Source organism: Peromyscus californicus, unplaced genomic scaffold (assembly GCF_007827085.1).
Source record: "Peromyscus californicus insignis strain IS unplaced genomic scaffold, ASM782708v3 Scaffold_10__1_contigs__length_136768540, whole genome shotgun sequence".
NCBI classification, from domain to species: domain Eukaryota; kingdom Metazoa; phylum Chordata; class Mammalia; order Rodentia; family Cricetidae; genus Peromyscus; species Peromyscus californicus.
Genome location: NW_026294391.1, coordinates 60718794 through 60739556, shown reverse-complemented (window position 1 = coordinate 60739556; position 20763 = coordinate 60718794). Strand labels below are relative to the sequence as shown.

At 39.3% G+C, this 20763-nt stretch overlaps 1 protein-coding gene across 1 annotated transcript in view; it reads left to right on the top strand.

Moving 5' to 3' along the window:
• The window catches only part of Zdhhc15 (zinc finger DHHC-type palmitoyltransferase 15), a 94552-nt gene that overhangs the window by 21338 nt on the left and 52451 nt on the right, over window positions 1-20763 (top strand). Inside the window, exon 3 of the mRNA XM_052734394.1 lies at window positions 17572-17666. Coding sequence (XP_052590354.1) covers window positions 17572-17666 — 95 coding nt within the window. The remainder of the gene's footprint in view (window positions 1-17571; window positions 17667-20763) is intronic.

Genomic DNA, 20763 nt, shown 5'->3' with positions numbered 1-20763 from the left:
AGCAATAGAGCAAGTCTTAAGTTGCCATTTATTCTTATGTATGGTTCTTAAAGTCAGAAATCATCCTGTATAAATACTAAATAATTATAAATATTTCCTGTTACAAACTTTCAAGATCAGCTGGATGGGGACTTAAGTGATATTCTACCATTAGAGGCATAATAACAATGTTCTTATTATTCCAAATAATAATAATAACTTATTGTGTTGGGTATCCTGCTAATACAAAAATGTATAATTTTATTGTCTCTTCTGATTCTAGGAGTCCTAAGCTCTTTTCTCATGACAATTCTTGAATTTATCCGCACAGTAAGCAATGATATTAGATTTTGCTTCTACAGTCTGTAATGGGATGTAGTGGAATTTAGGAGACAGAAGGTATAGGTTGGAGATCTAGCTGTGTCGTTTGCTAGCTCTGTGACCTTCATCAGGTAACTCACCTTCTTTGAACTTTAATTTCTATAAAAAATAACAGCCCTTTGACATCGCAAGGCTCTTCTGTAAGCTAATAAATATTTGTAGCTAGTTTGCTTTGTTAGGAATCCTGACATAAAAAAGTAACAATAGAGATGTTAACACCCAACAAAGCAGACTTGCTACAGACAGTAAGCTAATGACTATCTGAGGTTCCTAATAACTGTGAATTTGTGATTTGTGTCCAACAACATTGAATCTTTAAAGCAGACTAAAATAAGTAACATGACTGTCAGAAGGAAATGAAATCTCCAAATCACATGACTTTTCATTGTCTCCAAAATTTAAGAAAACTATAGTCAAACATACTGGAAAAGGTTTCTGTTTTTGTCTACTTTATGGCTCCTATACTGGGTCAAATAGCCTTCCACCAAATTTCATGGCCACCTGAAACATTGGGATGTGTCCCTCTTTGTAACAGGATTTGGGGGCATGTATGTGATTATGTCAAGGTGAAGTCATACAAGATTAGACTGAGCGTCAGTAACTTGTGTTCTAAAGGAAATTTGGATATGTAGATAGCGTCAGTAACTTGTGTTCTAAAGGAAATTTGGATATGTAGATAGAGAAAAGAGCCTCGGGTAGGAGGAAGGGTGGTCCTGGTGCCTCGAATGAGTACTGCAGATTACCTGCAACCAAAGGAAGCTAGGGAAAAGCAGGGAAGGATTTGGGGCTGGAGTTTTGAGCGAGAGTATACTCCAGAACTGTGAGGGAATACATTTCTGTTTTGTAAAGCACCCAGGTTTAGTTTCCTAAAGTCCCAGGAAAGTAATAGAGTGCCTGGTAAATTTCAAACTTCAAAATTCTCTTAACAGTGCTTTAGAAATTGGGAGAGTTGTAACAGTAACAGCTAAGTAAGACCTATCTGGGATTAGTTGACTTTGCCACTTACCATATGTATGACTTGGGGAAATTAAGCTAAGTTTCACTTTCCTCCTTCGTAAAATGGAGATAACACTTACCTTCTGTGGATATTTTGAGCAAATATTTTAGCATAGTGCTCGGTACACGATAAATATAAGTAGTAGTAGGTACTATTACCATCTGATGATAATAATTGCTGGTACTAACATTAGAAAGAAACTGAAAGGTTCTTCTAAGAAGTATGACATATTCCAGATCTATAATTTGTCCTGATTACACTTGTGAATAGATGGTCAAAGTTCATGTATTCATATTGAAGGATAGTTGAGATCCAAAGAAATCAAATAATTTTACTTGGTCATATTGATTCTTTTTTTTTTTTTTTTTTTTTTTTTTGGTTTTTCGAGACAGAGTTTCTCTGTGTAGCTTTGCGCCTTTCCTGGGACTCACTTGGTAGCCCAGGCTGGCCTCGAACTCACAGAGGTCCGCCTGGCTCTGCCTTCCGAGTGCTGGGATTAAAGGCGTGCGCCACCACCGCCCGGCTGATTCTTATAAAAAAAGAATAGAGGCTAAAGTCCGGGTCGTCTGAAGTGCATATTACAATGTACTGTATCTAACTTTGGTGATTCAGGACTGCAAAAAAAATTTAAAGGCATGACACCCTATCTTCTTTTATACTAAAATATGATAATAATATGTTTATTTTGCTCTTGTAAGTATATTATGAAGATGATCTTCCTCAGCATGATACTATGTTAAAGATCTTGATTGCAGAAATTTTCTCTTTGTTGACCTTGCAATGAGGATTGTCTCAGTTAGGGTTCCTATTGCTTCAAATAAACACCATGACCAAAAAGCAAGTTGGGGAGAAAAGAGTTTATTTGGCTTGCATTTCCACAGCACTGTTGTTCATCACTGAAGGAAGTCAGGACAGGAACTCAAACAAGGCAGGACCCTGGAGGCAGAAGTTGATGCAGAGCCCATGGAGGGGTGCTGCTTACTGGCTTGCTCCTCGTGGCTTGCTCAGCCTGCTTTCTTATAGAACCCAGGACCAAGAGCCCAGGGATGACTCCATCCACCATTGCCTGCCCGCCACCTCTCCATCAATCACTAATTGAGAAAAAGTCCTAAGATAGATCCTGTGGAGGCATTTCCTCAACTGAGGCTCCTTCCTCTCTGATAACTCCAGCTTGTGTCAAGTTGACACACAAAACTAGCCAGTATAAGGATCAGGGATAAGCTAACAACTGGAAATTTAATAAGAACCAGGAATGAGGTGAGGCTAAAAATAAACTTAAGAATGACATGGGCATCAGACATGATCCATCATTCAGTCCAAATATAATTAAGAGTAATACAGTGCTCACAGTTGCTCATCTTCCCAAAAGGCCATTAATCATTGTAAACAAAAGTTCAGCTCATCCTCTGCAGATTCATTAGATTTTTGATGGTTTACATTCTAAATTCTCTGGGTTCTTCCTTAAAGTTAAATGATTGTAATTACTTACCTTCTCAGAAATTGATGTACTTTATAAATATTAAAGCTATTATGAACTTGAGCCCCCCCAAAATTGATAGGTGGTGTCTAGCTCCCTGTACTCCAGAATGTAACTTTATTTGGAGTAATTAAGTTCAAATGAAATCACTGGAGTGGGCTCCAATTCAGTATGATTGGTGTCCTCAAGACAGAAGGGAGTTTGGATACAGATGGGTATAGAAGGAAGACCGTATTAAAGACAGGAAGAAGATGGCTGTGTACATGCCAAGGAAGAGGCCTGAGACAAAAGCAACACCCTTGATTCCTTATCTTGGCTAGTCTCCAGGATTGTGAGAAAACAAATTTCTATTGTTTAAGGCACTTAGTCTATAGTAAGTACTTTATTGTGGCCTAAAAAGAAAAAACTGATACAAGAACTTAATCATATGTCTTGAAAATCCAGAGTATGGAAATACCTGCTTTGTGTCAGCTTCCACACTTATGCTAACCTTAATTTACAGCTGATATATTAAAAATATGCCAGGATTGTAAGAGAGAGCTAAGAGAAAAGACCCTCTGCTACAGTAAGAGCTTTTATGGTCTTTTTCAGATTGTATAGGAAATCTTCAGTATGATTTTGAGCAATTATCTCTGTGCTATTCATCTTTTCTTTATTGTTTAATGTTTTAACTACTTATTCAAGACAGTCTTGGTATGTAGCCCCTGTTGCCCTGGAATGTACAATCCTCCTGTCTCGGCCTCTCAAGTGTTAAGATCTTCAGTTATAAACCACCACACCCAGCAAACTGCATTTCTTTATGGCATTGAGGATTAAACCCAGGACATGATAGGAAAGAAGTCTGCCACTGAACTATGTCCCCAGTCAGTGATTTTTTTTTTTTTGAAACAGGACTTCTCTGTGTGACAGCTCTGGCTGTCCTGGAACTCCCTCTGTAGACCAGGCTGGCCTTGAACTCATTAAGATTCACCTACTTCTGCCTCCCCAGTGCTGGGATTAAAGGCGTGCACCACCACTGCGAAGCCAGTGTTCTTAATGATGCATGATTTTTTAAAAAGGCAGACTATGTATCTGCTCAATGCTTGATAGCTGTAATATATAAGAAATACTTTTAAAGAAGAATAGCCCCAAATAAAATCAATTTGAAAATGGGAAATAGATCTAAATAGACATTTTCCCAAAGAAGACAGCCAAATGGTCAGTGGATACATTTTATAAAGCTCAACGTGACTATTAGGGAAAATGAAAATGAAAATAAAGCCAAAATGAGATTATTTCACTCCAATAAGAATTGCTGTTGTCTTCTTAAGAAGACAAAAAGAGGCTGTAGAAGTGACTCAGTGGTTTAAGAGCACTGGCTGGTTTTTAGTTTGATTTGTACTCGTATAGATTTTTTCCTTACACTTAGAAATAGAAGTATAAATGTATATATGTGTATAGTCTTGACTTTTTTAAATTGGGTAACACTGCGCCTATTATTCTATGACTTAGTTTTTTACTTACCAGTTTCTTCTCCCTAGTAATACATGCAAGTATTTTTAAAAACTTTTTATTGATTCTTTGTGGATTTCACATCATGCACCCCGATCCCATTCATCTCCCCCATCCCTTCATATCTGCCCTCTGTCCTTGCAACCACTCCCCAAATAAAGTAAAATTTGAAAGAAAAAAATCTTGTCATGGAAGCTGTAGTGTCCATACAACTTGCAAGTGCATTGCAAAGAGTCTTTGGTCTGCTTCGATGCCTCTGGTTTCTACTGCACCATCAATACTGGATCCTCACTGGGGCTCCTCTTGGATATCCTGTTGTTGCCTTGTGTCATGGAAATCCTGTAGCTTTGGATCTACAGGACCAGCCCTTTCATATGCTCTAGCAGTTCATAGATGGAGTGGATGTTTAGGGGGGCCAACTCATAGCCCTGGTTCTGGTCCTGGGTGGTAGCTGAGTTGGTCAGCTCACCAGCTCTCTCCTGTCCTCACCAGTAGAGTGAGCTCTCCAGCACTGCCATGGCTAGTTCATCCTGTGCAGCAAGGAGCAAGAGACAGGGCCAGGTCTCCTGCTCTCATGCCCTCAGGGCTGGTTCACCTGCACCCACACCACCAGGCTACCACTACTGTGCTGCCCAGTCGAGATTCAGGGTCTGCTGCAGCTGGTGAGGGGCAGGACCAGCTCTCCAACTCTCACAACTCTAGGGCCAGCTGTCATGCCTGCCACAGTGGGCAAAGGGGTGAGGGAGGTCATTTCTCCCTTTTCCACGCCACTTCATGAGAGGTGGGGCTAGCTCTCACAGCCTTGGGGCTGGCTTACCTGTCCCCTCAACAGGGTCAGCTCTACTGTGCTGCCCAGCCAAGGTGCAGGGGCAGCTCTCCGGAGTGCTGCAGCCAGTGAGGGTTGGGACCAACTCTATGCAGCCCTTGGATATCAACATGGTCCCAGGAGGCAGTCCAGATCAGAGACATCCTCATGACCTTTAGTGATGACATGGGCCATGGACATTGACACAGACTCTTGCTGCTGTTTGTCCACAGACCCAGACATGGCCCTCAGAGGCAGCATGGGCTGGGACTTCACCATGGCCTCAGGTGGCTCCACAGGCTACTCACATCAGGCTGTTCCTTTCCACCTTGTGTCTCCAGATCCATCTCTCTTCATAGTGCTCAAGCTGTTCCATTTCTCTTTCTCTCCCATCTCTCCACCCCATACTTGTACATCATAGTAGCTCATGCTGCAAGCAGAATCTCTGGGTGTTTTCTTCCTGCCCACCCTATGTTGGCAGGCGGGCCCCTGGGAGTCTTCAAGTGTTTGTCCAACCTAGAGCTTCCAAAGAAAATAAATCTCTGGGCAAAGTTAGACACAGCACATTAAAACTGTAGTTCAACATAGAGTTATCTAGTCTCAAGGTTGAACCATCATCACAAGCAACTGGAGAGATTAGCAGATAGGCTACTGATGAAAAGTAAACACAGCAGGACATGTCCAGTCAGTTGTGGGTCTCTGTTCTGCAGGCACTGCTCTTCCTTCTGGGCTAGGATGCGGCTCTGGGAGTCACAGTGAGTCATATAGTGGTCGGTTTTCTCAAAGAAAGAAGGCATAAGCCCACTAGCACTTGTGTTTGTTACTGGCTCTATTGATGGGCAGTGCAATTCACCTTTTTCCAAGGAGCAAGAACAGCAACCACTGTTCTCCAGTTCTGCCTCACTTCATAGCACACAAACCACTCACCTTCCATTTCTCCACCACCTATTTGCTCACTTCTTTCTCTTCCATCACTCCATCACCTACTTATTCACTTCCCACAGCACCCAGCTGGGCATGGGGCCAGGGTGTTGTCTTTGCTCTTCCCAGAGTGCCCAGGCAGAAGGCATGACTGGCTTCCCATGCAAGTGTTTTCAATGATCTTTAGAGTAATACTTAATATAGGATCTGTGATTCATTTGATAAATACCCCCACAGAGAACTTAAAAATTAAACTTTATTGTTGTTCTCTATCATAACAAACACTAGAACCTCTGAAAGTACAAACAATATAGAAATGTTTGAAGTAGAAAGCCTAAGACCTTAGTAATAATAGCAGGATTAAGGATGGAACAAGGTTCAGCATTGTCTATTGTAGACCTAATACATTTTTAAATTTTTACAAGTTATATATTTTAATTTTTTGTGTGTGTGTACATATGTGTGTGTGTGTGTGTGTGTGTGTGTGTGTGTGTGTGTGTGTGTGTGTGTGTGTGTGTGTGTTGGGAGGTGATGCACATGTTCCACAGCTCACATGTGGAGGTCAGAAGACAATGTGCAGGAGTTAATTCTCTTTTTTTCACCATGTAGAGAGAGCAGGCAGGGATCAAACTCAGGTCATCAGGCTTGGTAGCAAGTGTCTTTACCCACTGAGCCATCCTGCTGGCCCTTGCATATATTTCAAGGTAATTTTGGCCCTTGACATTTGGACATGTCTCTTGATTAGAGACATCTAAATGTACCTAATTTCTAAAGCCATGATTTCCTTATGCTTTGGCTCTTCTCTCCCTAGTCTGAAACTATTATATGCTCATGCCTTCTGAACATGCCCCTGTAATTATCTCCACTTACTTGAGATTGCTTTCTGATGAAGGTGTATATTGATTCAAGATCATGAATGTGGCTGGGCATGATGGTGCATACCTTTAATCCCAGTACTCAGGAGACAGAGTCAGATTTCTGTGAGTTCAAAGCCAGCCTGTTTTGCATAGTGAGTTTCAGGTCAATCAGGGCTATATATAGAGATTCTGTCTCAAGGGAAAAAAAGAAGAGAAGAAAAAAAGAAACCATTTCATCAAAATAATGAGAGAGAGAGAGAGAGAGAGAGAGAGAGAGAGAGAGAGAGAGAGAGAGAGAGAGAAAGAGAAATGCTGCCACAGTAAACCCAATGGTTCCCACCCTGGCTTGTGTACCCATCAACACTGCTTGCAATTCTTCAGTCTAGAGTGCTCAATATATTTGAATATAGCTATTGAGAAAAATAAAATCATTAGTCTGAGAAATTAGAGTTGTTCTTTATTTTGCTAAATATCAGAAAATCTATGATTAAAAAATTCAAGAAAAAGCCTCATTTTTGGATCTCTTTGCTTTCTGGTTTTGTCAGACTTATTGAGACACGATTTATGAAAACTGGGAGAAAGCTATTTGAAGTATTCAGGTTAATGACCTTTGACAAATATGCATAATGATGTAAACACCATGACAATTAAAAATATAAAATATTAACATTATCTCAAATTATTCCATCTGCCCCATTAGCAAACAGTTCTCTCATCCATACCTCTGTACCACTGATTTTATTTTTTGTCCCTTATAGTTTTATTGTTTCATAATGTCATATAAATTGAATCATACAGTGTACAACCTTTTATATGTGGCTTCGTAGTAGTATACAGTTTTAGGATTCCTCCATGTCACTGCACACATGAATAGTTTCTTGCTTTTAATTGTCAGTTAGTGGTGCACATTGCAGTTGTACTACAATTTGGTCTTTCATTCACTAGTTTAGGTGCATTTGGATTCTTTCCAGTTCTGAGCTACTTTGGATGAAACTGAGCAAAATATCCATGTATAGGGCTGAGGACATAGCTCAGTGGTAGAGTGCTTGGCTGCCATGTGCTAAAATTTCCACAACCATTTTTTAAAGTGAAAGAAATATATATGCCTTTGTGGAAATATGTCTTTATTTCTCTTGGTAAATACTAAGGAGTAGGATTTGGGGCTCATGTATCATGTTTAACTGGATAAAGAGCTGTCAAAGTGTTTACATGCATGTTTCTGCCCTCTTTGCTTCCCCACCAGTGTATATGATAATGCTGGTTGCTCTAGATCCTTGCTGTCACTGTTACTCATTGTAGCTTTGTTTATTTTTATCATTCTACTGTGTATGAAGCAATGTCTCCTTGTGACTTTAACTTGTAGCTCTGTAGTGACTGCAGATGCCAAGCATCTTTCACGTCTCATTGCCATCTAACTCTTCTTTGGGAAAGTATCTGGTTAAGTCTTTTGCCCATTTCATTGAGTTGTGAAACACCTTTAAATGTCTGGGTACAGGCCTCAGTTTTTAAACAAATCTGTTTTCCTTTCCATGCAGCAAAATTAAGATCAATAGGAGGGTGTTGCCAGGAAACATTTTTCTGTATAAAAATAAGTCTGACAATATTCCAGCAATAAGGTGCACTGACCCCCTAGGAGTTGATTGATTCCCTATTACTTCAAATATTCAAACAAAAGCTAGACAACTGGTTATTAAGGGTGTTGTAAAGCAGGTGTGCGTATCTTCTAGATTGTTATGCCAAATAACATCCCAGATGCCTTAAAACTTTGAAATTTTATGATATTAAAATCAAGTCAGCATCATGTTACTGAGATAGATTTATAGGTTGAATCAACCAAATGTAATATATTCGAAGGGAGCCAGCCTCTGATTGGTAGTGCTCCTGTCACTTCCCCAGCCAGAGAGAATCGATTCATAAATCCCCAGCCAGCGTGTAGACAACAGGTAATCTGCTTCCCTTTAAAGTCTGCTGTGAACATTCCTAACAGTGTGGAATCAACAGGGTCCTTTAACTCAATTTGTACATACAGACTAATGATATCCCAGTTATCTCTTTTGAGCTATGAGGGAAGCCAAATACTGTTACCCAAAAGATTAGCCCCGTTTACTTCTGTATACCCAACATGAATGAATCAATGAGATATTGGCTAGACATCAAGTAGAGGACTAGAAACAAACCATTTTCTTCATTTTTAACAAACCCATGGTGTCTCTGCCCCTAAAGTCTTGTGTACTTTTTATTACCATTTCTTAGAATATAAACCACCAAGAGTTAAGAAAAAAGAATAAACTGTTTAATAAGTTATTCAGATATGTCAGATGTATCCATGCATTTTAAAAAATTAGTACTCATAAAAACTTTGTGAGACAAGCATTTTTGTGTGTGTTATAAATGCTGTTCATTGATACATTTAAACATATTTTGTACATATTGCATACATGTGTATTTGTATGTACATATTATGGCTAATTAGCTTCTCAAGGATACATAATTTGGAGGGAATGCTTTGTTTTGTGGTATATGTGTCTTATGGGTATATATGTATGTGGCTGTGGGCACATGAGTACCACAGCACACATGTTGACATCAGAGGACAAATCTCAACTGTTGGTCCTCATCTTTCCACCTTGTTGAGACAGGGTCTCTTATGCTGCATTAACCATGCTTTAGGTAGTGGGATGGAGAGATTCCTCAGTGATAAAGAGCACTTGCTGCTATTACAGAGGGCTCAGGTTTGGTTCCCAGAACCCACATTTTGTCGCTCACAGTAACTCCAGTTCTAGATGATCTCTTCTGGCCTCTGGGGGCATCTGCATGCATGTGGTACACCTACATACATATACTTGAGCACACACATACATGTAAAATAAAATAAATCTTTAAAAAGAAACAGACTAGCTGGCCCATGAACTGCTGGATATCCTGTCTTAATCTCCCATACTGTAGGCATGCTGGGATATAAGCACTTGTGCTTGGGCAACTGCATTGGAATTCATTGTCAAGCACATTTACCCACTGAGCCGTCTCCCCAGTGCCCTTTTGTTTGATTTTTGTTTTGCTTCTGGGAGAGAAACTCAGGACCTCGAACAAGCCAGGCAAGGGCTCTGCTATAGAGCATCATCCCCACCCCAAGGATACACTGTTATTAAATTGTAATATGAATCTTAAAAGGTCTTATTAATAAAAAGCCCAGAGCCAGATATTGGGGTGAAAGCCGAGAGATCAGAGGAATAGAACCATCCAGCCACAAGTTCTTACCACTAGGAAATCCTCAGCCCAAGAGAGCTACTTCCTGTATATTCATGCCTTATATACCTTTCTGTGCTCTGCCATCTTACTTCCTCTCTCTGCCCAGCTCTATCACTTCCTGTCTGTCTGTACAGCCCTCCAGACCTCTACTAGTGCTGGAATTAGAGGCATGTGCCACCACACCTGGCTCTGTTCCCAATGTGGCCTTGAACTCATAGAGATCCAGATGAATCTCTGCCTCCCGAATGCTAGGATTAAAGGCATGTGATACCATTGCCTGACTTCTATGTTTAATATAGTGGCTGGCTTTATCCTCTGATCCCAAGGCAAGCTTTATTTGTTAGAGCACAAATAAAATATCACCACATTAAATGGCAAAGCCAGAGTACAAACGAATCGTTTGATTCCAAATCCATTATGATTTACCTGACACCTCAGTGCCAGACCTCTTTAACACAGAAAAAAAACTGAAAAGGGGTATAGATCAGTTAGTTTTGATCTGACACAATTATCTCACAAAGGCAAATTAAAGAAGGAAGGATTTATTTCAGCCCATAATTCGAGTGGTTACAATCCATCATTTGGGGGAAGCATATTGGTGGAAGTATGAGGCAGCTAGTTACATTGCATTGACAATCAAGAAACAGACATAAATACTGGGCCTCAATTGACTTATTTTTCATTTTTTATTCAGTCTGAGACCCCAGTCCACAATATGGTACCTCCCACATACAGGATAGATTTTCTTTCTTTAAAGCTCTCTGGAAACAACCTCACAGACACACCCAACAATGTGTCTCCTAGGTGATTTCAAATTCAAACATGTTGACAAAGATTAATACTGTAATTCCCATCCATAAACGTATGTATTTTATTCTTTTGGCAGTATGTACCAGCTCCTAATGTATAGGGACTAGAAAGCTCTTTGGAACTTGAAAATGCTAAGATTCAGGATATTGGCATAGTTCAGTGGTTAAATACTTACCTAATATATATGTACGGTGCAAAGAGAAAGAGTGATCTAGTTCATGCCAACTAAAACAAAGCTCCATTTTTGCATAATGGCTGGGAAATTTAAATGTAATTCTCAAGAACTGGTAACATAGGTGGGGGCCGGAGAGATTGTTCAGTGTTTAAGATCGCTTGCTGTTTGTGTGAAGGACCCAGGTTTGATACCCACCACCCACTTGGTGGCTCACAACCACCAACTGTAAGTGCAGTTCCTGGAGATGAGATGTTTCCTTCTGGCCTCCTCAGGCACAGCACACATGTGGCAAACATACACATAAAATGAGTTAATTTATAAACATAAATTAAATCTTTTTAGAAACTTAAAAAAGAGTTGGTAACATAACCGGCTTTATAAAAGGTTTATGTAAATTGATGAGCAGTAGATGCCTAGTGGGTAATTAGTATACTTTGGATGAAAGCCTAACTTTTGAAGTTGATATTAATAAAAAAGAAACTATGCTTTTCAAAATATAATGCCACATGTCACCAGAATGGTATACCGCTATCAGAGAAACTCCTAGGGGTTAATTAGCTAAACCCTGGAACCAACTGATAAAAATTCAAATGCTAGGGTTAGATAAATCATGGAAATAACATGTGAGTAATTCTTCACTTTTCATCAGATGTTCTCAGAACCTTGGACAAAAAACTATGGGCCTCTTTCCTCCTTCTCACTGCTCCTTCAGCTCTTGCCACACAAGCTCCGGCTCTGCTGGAGTTCCCACAGCAGTTCAAGTAAAGTGAGGCAGTGTCAGGAGCAGCACGCACCTCATCGTTAAGTGCTCCGCTCAAAGGAGCTGGAACTGCCTAGCTGGCAAATTTCCCCCTCATCAGAATCTGAGGACTTCTCTCCCGAGCCAAAATGGAGATTTTAATAAGGACTCTCAATGGCTAGATCTACAACTGCTGTTCCTATTTGAATTACAGTGCATAATTGCAAGATACTCCGCTCTCCCAATTTTCCCTCACTACCAACACAAATGCTTTTAGTCATCAACTGGTATGAAAGATGTTACAGAAAATAATCTCTTTTTAAACTGAAGAGCCTCTAACAATAGCTTTTAAAGAAGAAAAAAGGAACGGTATGTTAGATAGTTGCCACAGTAACAGCCTTGGCATTTGTGTGTCTGAGAACGTGTAGGGAAGCTGCTTTACCTTCTCACTTTGCTGCTCCTCTTGCTGCACTCACAACAGTCTATGACATCCATTTCTAAGCCTACAGGAATGTATGTGAAAGTCTCCACCCCCCCCCCACACACACACATATTTCCCACTACCTCCTAAGAGCAAAACAGCAAAGGCGGCCTACCGCCCAAAGATGTTGCTAATAACAACTTTTTAAAGCTCCTTCCAGCATGTCATTTTAGCTTCCATGATTTTTATCAAGGTGTTTTTGAGGCATTATTTTAGGGAAAGTACTTAAGTAGTCATTCTCATTTCAGAAGCTATTCCATAATGGGCTTCCCACATTACAACCCAGTGATGAAATGCAGAACAACTGCCTGCTTAGAGGAATGTTTTTCTTTGGCATTTGGCCATGTTCTGGTCATCTTGCAAACCTCTGCATCTGGTGAAAGGAAAGAAAAAAAGGCACTTGAAAGATTTGGGGTTTTCATGTTGCAACTCTAACTCCAGTAGCTTCTGATGCTCCCCAACTAATCACTGCCAGATAAGCGAAGGGCTCCACTGTGCCTGTTTTCTGAAGATTAAAAAAAAAAAGATGTTTTTCCATTTCATTTCAATGTCAGTGAGTAGTGACAGCTCAGGGTTACAGTTCATAAGCTATTTGATTTCTCTAGTGATTTGAAACCTCACTGGAGCATCATATTTTAAAAAGATTCAGTGTCCCTGTGGTTTACAAGGATGGTTATTCTAGACACAAAAATTAATTATACAAAAGTATGCCTACCAGGTGTGGTGACTTGTGTCTGTAATTCCAACACTTGTGAGACGGGAAAATTGCCAAGACCACTCTTGGCTACATAGTGAGTTTCAGGCCAGCTTGAACTACAATGTGAGAACTTGTCTCAAGGAATATCCAAGGAGAAAGGGGCACAGGGGAGGAATATGCTGCATGTTTTTAATGCAGGAAGAACTAGATGGCCACATATTTGAGAGCAAAGCTTAGGGGCATTATCTATACAGAGGAATGCACAAACATGAAACTCATGAGTTCTCTCTGCATTTCAAGAAGAGTCACTTCAAAGCACTGGCAGAGATAAAGTTCTTGTCTGCCAGGAATGTTGGAGCAATCTTCCTCCTTGAAATGGTAGGCTGGACAACCAGATGGCCTAAAGGCACTGTTCTTCTGTTCTTCAGAATGACCTAAGGGTGGGTTGCTAAATCCTTGGGCTCTAAAAGTCAGATACTGATTCAGTCTTTAGGAAAGGCTATACAGTGCATTTTTGTTCGATTTTTTAATGTAGTGAGTGTGTGTGTGTGTGTGTGTGTGTGTGTGTGTGTGTGTGTGTGTGTTCACACACATGTGCCACACTGAGAATGTGGATATTAGGAGATAGCCTGTAGGAGTTGGTTCTCTTCTACCACCTGGGTCCTAGGGATCCAGTTCAAGACCTTAGCCTTGATAGATGCCTTTACCCACTGAGCCATCTCAACGACCCTGCACACTGCAATTTGCTGTTTGCTGCCCTAAGGAAAGGGGCTCAGGACTGGAAACGAGTACACCCTGATTCTGATTCCATTGCTTCCGCACCCTCCATGGGTAATCACTTACCTTCTCTGGACCTCAGTTATATCAGATTGAGAAGGCTGAGCTGGACGGTTGCTCTAGTCTCCTCCAAACTGTGAAACTGTTACCAAATCTATAGAATATGGCCTACTTTATCAATCTACTGAATAACTGTGACTTTGATATTTAGCCTCATGATCTCTCATTTTATATCTATCAAAACAAATCCACACCATATAAATCATTGGATAGAGGAATGAGATGCAGCTGTTTCCAATTCCATAGCTCAGCCAAGTATTAATGTGTAATAGAACTTGGGCCAAGTTAAAGTACCACATTTTCCATCTCAATCATTTGGAATAAAAGATACGATAAATACCTTAGGATACTTGCATCCATTCATGTAACCAAACTAATTGAATCGCATTACCATTGAAATGCATGGTGACAATGTAAACATAAAATTATCTTATTCTGATGCCTTTAAAACCAGAGTCCATACTCCCATTCCATTCTGAATTAACTTGAATGAATGCATCCCTTCTCCCTAAGATAGGAACAAAATCATAATGACAAAGAATAACATATTAAGAGAATATTTTAAAGTCTTGAGAAAGATAAAAATATTATGAGAATTCTTTACAAAAGCTGTACTGTGAGAGAGAAGCACTCTCATTTATTAATGATAAAAATGTAAATAAGCCGGGTGGTGGTGGCACACATCTTTAATCTCAGCACTAGGTAGGCAGAGCCAAACAGATCTTTGTGAGTTCAAGGCCAGCCTGGTCTACAGAGCGAGATCCAGGAAAGGCGCAAAGCTACAGAGAAACCCTGTCTTGAAAAAAACAAAAACAAACAAACAAACAAAAAAGAATGTAAATAAAATTGTAAGTTTTATTAATGGAAATTTGACAATATCTGTGGAGCCCAGTTTGAAGATGTACAAAACAGCTCCTGTACCTAAGGCTCGGGGAACATTGCAGATGAAGGGGCAGAAAGATTATAAGAGCCAGAGGACCAGGGAGTTTAATATGAGATTGTGTCTCCTGGTAATATCACAGAAGCTATACCCATAATGCCTCACTGACATGACTCTTTAAAAATGAGCTGAACAAGGACAACAACTGACATGCCAAAGTGGACAGGGGAAAGTCCAGGAGGCCTCAAGCCTACACGAAGAACTGCAGGCAGCTAAGGGATCCTGAGATCAGGAGAATGGTCTTCTCCATGGAAGAGCACATCAGTTGGTCACCCAGTACCAAATGGTCAGCCCTGAGAGCATGCATACAAGTGACATTCTACACACTGAACAGTTATAGTCAGGAATTAACAACAATTAATGAAAAGGGGGCCATGAATTTGAAAGAGAGCAAGGAAGGGCATATGGTTTGGCGGGAGAAAGGTGAAAGGGGACATTAATTATAATATCAGAAATAAAAGAAACAATCAGAAAAAGGCATACCTTTTGACCTGACAGTTCCAATTGAGGAAATTGATTCTACAGATTTTTTTGTTTTGTTTTTGTTTTTTGAGACAGGGTTTCTCTGTCTCCCTGGCTGCCCTGCAACTCACTCTATAGACCAGGCTAGCCTCAAACTCAGAGATCCACCTGCGTCTGCCTCCCATGTACTTGGATTAAAGGTGTGTGCCACCACCACCCAATTGATTCTACAGATGTTCTTTATACATGTGCTGATAACATGTGTATCAAATATTAATGGAATCACTATTTGTATTAGCAAGAGAAAACAAAATTCAAATTTATAATAAACACAGTCTGATTCAATACATTATATCTTCACAACAGAATCCCATTCAACTTTTTATTGTTTGAGAATTTTATAATGTATACAATGTGTTTTGATAAAATCTGCCTCCTACTCCCTCCCCTCCAATTTTTTCTTCCCTGTTCATATACTCTTTACCTGTGTGCTCATGGGTGTAGGGCCACCAATTGGAACATGAACAGGTCTACCAGGGACCATGTTACTGAAGAAAACTGACTTCTGCTCTCTCAGCAGCCACCAACTGTCAGTAGCCCCTCAGCTAGGGGGTAGGGTACCCCCCCCAACCTCTTGCTCTTAAAATGTTTTTGCATGCCCCTCCCCCTCCATGACAGTCCCTTAGCCTTGACAGGAAGGGGTATATGATATAGATGTCACATTTAGGGCTGATCACTCCACTGAAACTTATTAAGAAAATGAGAAAGTTCACTCTTTTCAAGTTTTATAAAGTGAAATAATCTCCAAATAAAGTAAGCAATAAAGAAATATGTTACAAAACACTGTACAGACTACTTCTCTGTATGTGGCAAAGTATACTGGGTTATTTTAGAAACATAAAATCTGAAGTCATGGCTTATAACATTGGTTGTTTACAGAGAATGTAACTGAAAAAGACAAAGATTTCACTATATGTTTACCTCAAATTTTGAACCACATGAATATTTAACTTTTCACAAGAAAGACAGTTAAAATTTTAGAAGTTATAGAGATGTTATGTTTGTTGTGTGCATGTATTTATATAAACATTTAAATGTGAGAAAATCTAGAATGTTTCACATCCTTGACATGAACAGTTAAGAAGTGTGATGTACGTGTGGAGTACACATTTGTCTTTTACTCTGTGTTTCTTGAATTTTAAAATGAGATTTTATAATCTCACACCTAAACGGTCTTGTATTAAGGGGCTGGGACTGAAAGCGTAGATGTATGTGAGGCTGAACCTTGTTAACTTGGTCTTGAATTACATCATTCTCTTGAGTCTTTGTAATGGATTGAAATAAGACCATGACGTTCAAGGACTTGCAATGAAGCACTAAAGTGACATTCCACCTTGTAACCAGCTCTGTGGAGAATACCAACCCTGAGCTGTAGAAAAGGCAAAACTATGAGAAGACAGGCAGTGGAGAGTCATGTGTACATCTGTCTCAGAGGTACAGCTTATGCTTCCAAACTGTGTAGTCAATGGAGCCACTGAAAAGAACTTTGGATTTAGAGTCAGAAGTCCTATATTTAATGCTGGACTACATTACAGACTGTGTGACCTTGATTAATGAACTATTTATCTTTGACAGATAATTACCTGCCTTATGCCATTATCTTTCTCAACAAAGTTACTGAGAAAATAAAATGGGGTGACATATATAAAAATATGTTTTGGGCTGGCCAGATGGCTCAGTAGGTAAAGGTGCTTTGCAGCCAAGCCTGATGACTTGCATTCTAGCCCTGGAACCCATGTGGTAGGAGGAGAGGACTGACTCTCACAAGTTATCCTCTGAATGCCACATGTGTGTTATAGTGCGCACACACACACACACACACACACATACACACACACACACAGAGGCTTAATTAATTCTTCTGAAAAAGCATTTTGTAAACTCTAATGAAGTGCAAATTGTATCCTAGCATTTAACACCCATGGTGACAGGGATAATGACAACTGGCTAAAATAGTTTCTCATATATTGTCATAAAGGGCAGTTCCTCTCTTTACTCGAAGAATCCCATGACAGCTTTAAAAGGATATGATTTCCAGAAAGTCTCTGGTTCAAAATTTGGTGTTCTGCATGGGAAGATAGTGGCAATCAACATTTCATAGTAATACTAGAGAGTACATAGTGACGGGAGAAAAAGATAGACACTTGTCACTTAGTTTTGTTCTTTTGAACTCTGAGAAATGGATTAAAAGTTTAATTTTTTTTTAATTTCAGTTATCTACCTCATACTCTATCATGCCATTTTTGTGTTCTTTGCATGGACCTACTGGAAGTCTATCTTTACACTCCCACAGCAGCCAAACCAGAAGGTAAGAATATTTGTTGCTTCACAAAATTAAGAACAAAAGAATCTAAAGATACCAACAAAATAAGAAGAGGACAAAAGGAGAAACAAATAACCTTCCCATTCAAAAGAAACTCAGGCTGTTTTGACTTTGTTTTTTGTTTTTTTTTTTTTTTTTCAAACAAGCTCTCACTGTGTTGCCCAAGCTGGCCTTGAACTCCTAACCTCCAGTGATCCTCCCTCACCTCTCCTGAATAGCCGGGACTGTAGTGGCACACTACCTAGCCCAGCTAAGAATAAACTGGAAAGGCTTCACTCCAGGGAATGGAGGGTAGAATTGGCTGTTGAAGGAGTTTGTGAATTCACCAGCCTTGGGGATCCTTAAGACTAGGAAACCAGTGTCTGCAGTGGAGATCTGATTAAAACAAGGAGCCGCATTGATTCTGAGACCTCATCTAGTTCAATTCTGTGAAACTAGAAGGCAAATCTAAGAAAAATTCAATAGTTCATCCAACAATTTTTAGCTGTGTTCTCTTGAAGTGTTTCTTGCACTATTTGAAAGAGTCAGAAAAGTGATCATCTCAGGCATTTATTGTCTATAACCGCTTTAAAACAAATTAGATTTGGAAGTAGAAAGAAACAATGGGAGAGATCTTACCAAAACTATTAACACAGGAAAAAAATACTATTCTAAATTGTCTCCTTCATGGACAAAATATTACAAAAAAAGTTTAAAGCACAGAGAAAGATAGTAATACAGAAAGAAAATAATGAGCAAAATGGCAAGTATCTTTTCTACTGACTGAATGCTTAAAATATAAATGCATCAATTTATCCCCTTAAAAGGCTGAGATTTCTGGACACACTTGCTCCTAATGTAATCCCAGAATTCTAGAGGCTGAGTCAGGAGGGTTGTCACAAATTTGAGGCCAGCCTGGGCTAGAGAGTGAGACTTTATCTCAAACAATAATAAAATAAATAACACTTGAAATATTATGGGACAAGGTGCAGTGGCACACACCTTTAATCCCAGCACTCTAAAGGCAGAGGTAGGCAGCTCTCTGTGACCTTGAGTCCAGCGTGCTCTACAGAGAGGGTTCCACAACTAGAGTTACATAATGAGACCATTTCAAGAAATATTGTTATTATATTATAAAAGCCTGAGGTTAACAAACTACATGAAAATCATATATATGTTTAATCTGTCTATAATAGAGTTAACATTAGTAAAAAAGACATAAATAGGTTGGCAATAAATGATTGTCATTTGACTTCATAGGGAAGAAAGGTGGGGAAGAAGGAAAGAGAGAAGGACTGGGGTTGTGGCTCAGATACAGTGCATGTGTGAGGCTCTGTGATCCATCATAGCACAAATATTTTTAAGAGAGTTAAGTCAAACATAAAAGAAGAAGAAATACAATATATATTGATAAAAGGGTCAATGTACTAAATATGGGTCTGTGGTAGAGCATTTGACAAGCGGGTTGTTGAATTCGATCTTGAGCACCACAAAAAAGGGTCAGTTCATCAATATGTTAAAGTTATTTTTAAAATGAACCTGAAAAATAGAAGCAAAACCTAGGAAAATTCTGTTCTGCAATAATAATTAAAAAGACATCAGTTCTACATTTTCAGTAGTGCATAGAGTAAGTATACAGAAGGTTGAAGGATCTGAAAGGACATATATAAAGCAATCTACCCCCAAATAGCAGAATATACATTCTTCCAAATTGCATATAGAATACTTTCCAGTATAGACAATCCATTATTAGGCCATCAAAGAAGTTAATACATTTCAAACATTGAACCATACAAAGTATTTTCTCTAAGTCCAGTGGGATAAAGCTAGAAATTCACAAATGTGGGGAAATTAAGTACTCTCATTTATTAATTCTTGGAATACTCTATATACTGCATTTTGATTGTATTTACTCCCACCCCAACTCCTTCCAAATCGAATCCCCTTCACTACCCACCCAACTTTGTGTCCTCATACTTTCTCATACTTAGAAAAAAAACATGGGGTCCATTTGTGCTACCCATGTAATACTCTTTAGTGTTTGGGCATCCACTAGAAGGTGGATGACCTACCAGGGGCCACATCCTTAAAGAAAGCTGATTTTTCCCTCTCTCAGAAGCTATCAATTGCCAATATCTCCTTTTTGCCCAACTCCCCTCTCCAAGCTGGGATTTTGTCTGGCTTGAGACTGCATAGTCTTGCGTATGCTACAAGAGCTGTGAGTTCCTATGTGCAGTGACCTCTTGTGTGTGAAAAATACTGCTTTAATGTGTACATCTACTAGCACTGGCTCTTACAATCTCTCTGCCTTCTCTTCTTCAGTGATCCCTGAGCCTTGGGAGAAGAGGGTGTAATATAGGTATCCCATTTAGGGCTGAGAATTCTGCAGTTTCTTATTCTCTGTACCTTGGCCATTAAGCATACTCTGAACCAATGGATTAAGTAAGAAATCACAGGAAAAATTAAAAAGACTTTGATAGGAATGAAAATGAGACATGGCATAATAAAAATTATAGGGTGTAATAAGCAGTGCTCTTAGAAAAATTTATAGTTGCAAACACATTTAAAGGAATAAATGTCTCAAATAATCTATTTTGATGCGTTTGAGAAAAGTAGAAAGCCAAACTTCAAAAAGAAAGAAAGAAAAGAAAACAAAATTTACAAGGGAAATAAACAGTAAGAAGACCACCCAAAGCATAAAAGAAAGTATTTTCATACATCTGTTGTGTCCAGTGCTCATAATACATAAAGAATTCTCATAATTCAGCAACTAAAGATAACCCAATTGTAAAATACAGAAAGGTCTTAAATAGATATTTCTTCTCCAAAGAATACATACAGTTTTCTGTTAGAGGCATGAAAAGTTCATGAGCACCACTACTAATCTAAGGAGATACAAATCTAGACAGCAAAACCACCAAGAAGGCAACCATTAAGTGAATAAACAAATGAATGAATGAAAAATAGCATATATTTGTGAGAATGCAAACAATTCACAATTCTTCCAAATTTGACTAGGAATATAAAATTGTAGATTGTAGTTGGGTTTTTTTTTTCTCTTTGGGGGCCTACTACCCAGCTCCCAAATAAATACACAGAGACT